The 445-nt window shown below is 55.7% G+C and overlaps 1 protein-coding gene across 1 annotated transcript; it reads right to left on the minus strand.

Moving 5' to 3' along the window:
* Window positions 1-33: 33 nt before the first annotated feature.
* On the minus strand, window positions 34-441 carry LOC104290848 (E3 ubiquitin-protein ligase HUWE1-like; the record flags this gene model as incomplete). Its single annotated transcript, XM_009890014.1, has 2 exons — window positions 34-186; window positions 307-441. Coding segments are annotated over 2 exons (288 nt in total), but the record flags the coding sequence as incomplete, so codon positions are not given.
* Window positions 442-445: the final 4 nt, after the last annotated feature.

Raw genomic sequence — 445 nt, forward strand, 5'->3', positions numbered from 1 at the left:
GCGGGGGGACGGAACCGTCGCCCCCCGTCTCACCTCGGCCAGGTGCTGCAGGCGGGAGAGGAGGGGGCTTCGTTTGTCGGAGCCCAAACGAGTGATGTAATTAGAACGTTTGCTGAAGACGTAGAGGAGGTTGAGCACCGCCAACACCACTTGCATGTCCGAGGAGGCCAACAGCGTCGTCAGATGCTGCGCGACACCCCGAGAACGTTAAAAAAAACCAAAAAAACAACAAAAAAAAACCCTAAATGACCCCCACCGCCCCAAAAAAAACCCCTTCATCTTTTTGTAAAGGGGGCCGCGGCGTACCTCGATGGAGCTGTAGAGGTGACGGGAGAAACTGTACTCGATGAGGAGAGCGGTGAAGTTGAGGAGAGCCAAAAGAAGAGCTTTGAGCTGTTCGCGTTCCGGCCGGTCGCAGGCCAACATCCAACACATGTTCTCCACC

This window comes from Charadrius vociferus, unplaced genomic scaffold, assembly GCF_000708025.1.
Source record: "Charadrius vociferus isolate BGI_N301 unplaced genomic scaffold, ASM70802v2 Scaffold3938, whole genome shotgun sequence".
Classification (NCBI taxonomy): domain Eukaryota; kingdom Metazoa; phylum Chordata; class Aves; order Charadriiformes; family Charadriidae; genus Charadrius; species Charadrius vociferus.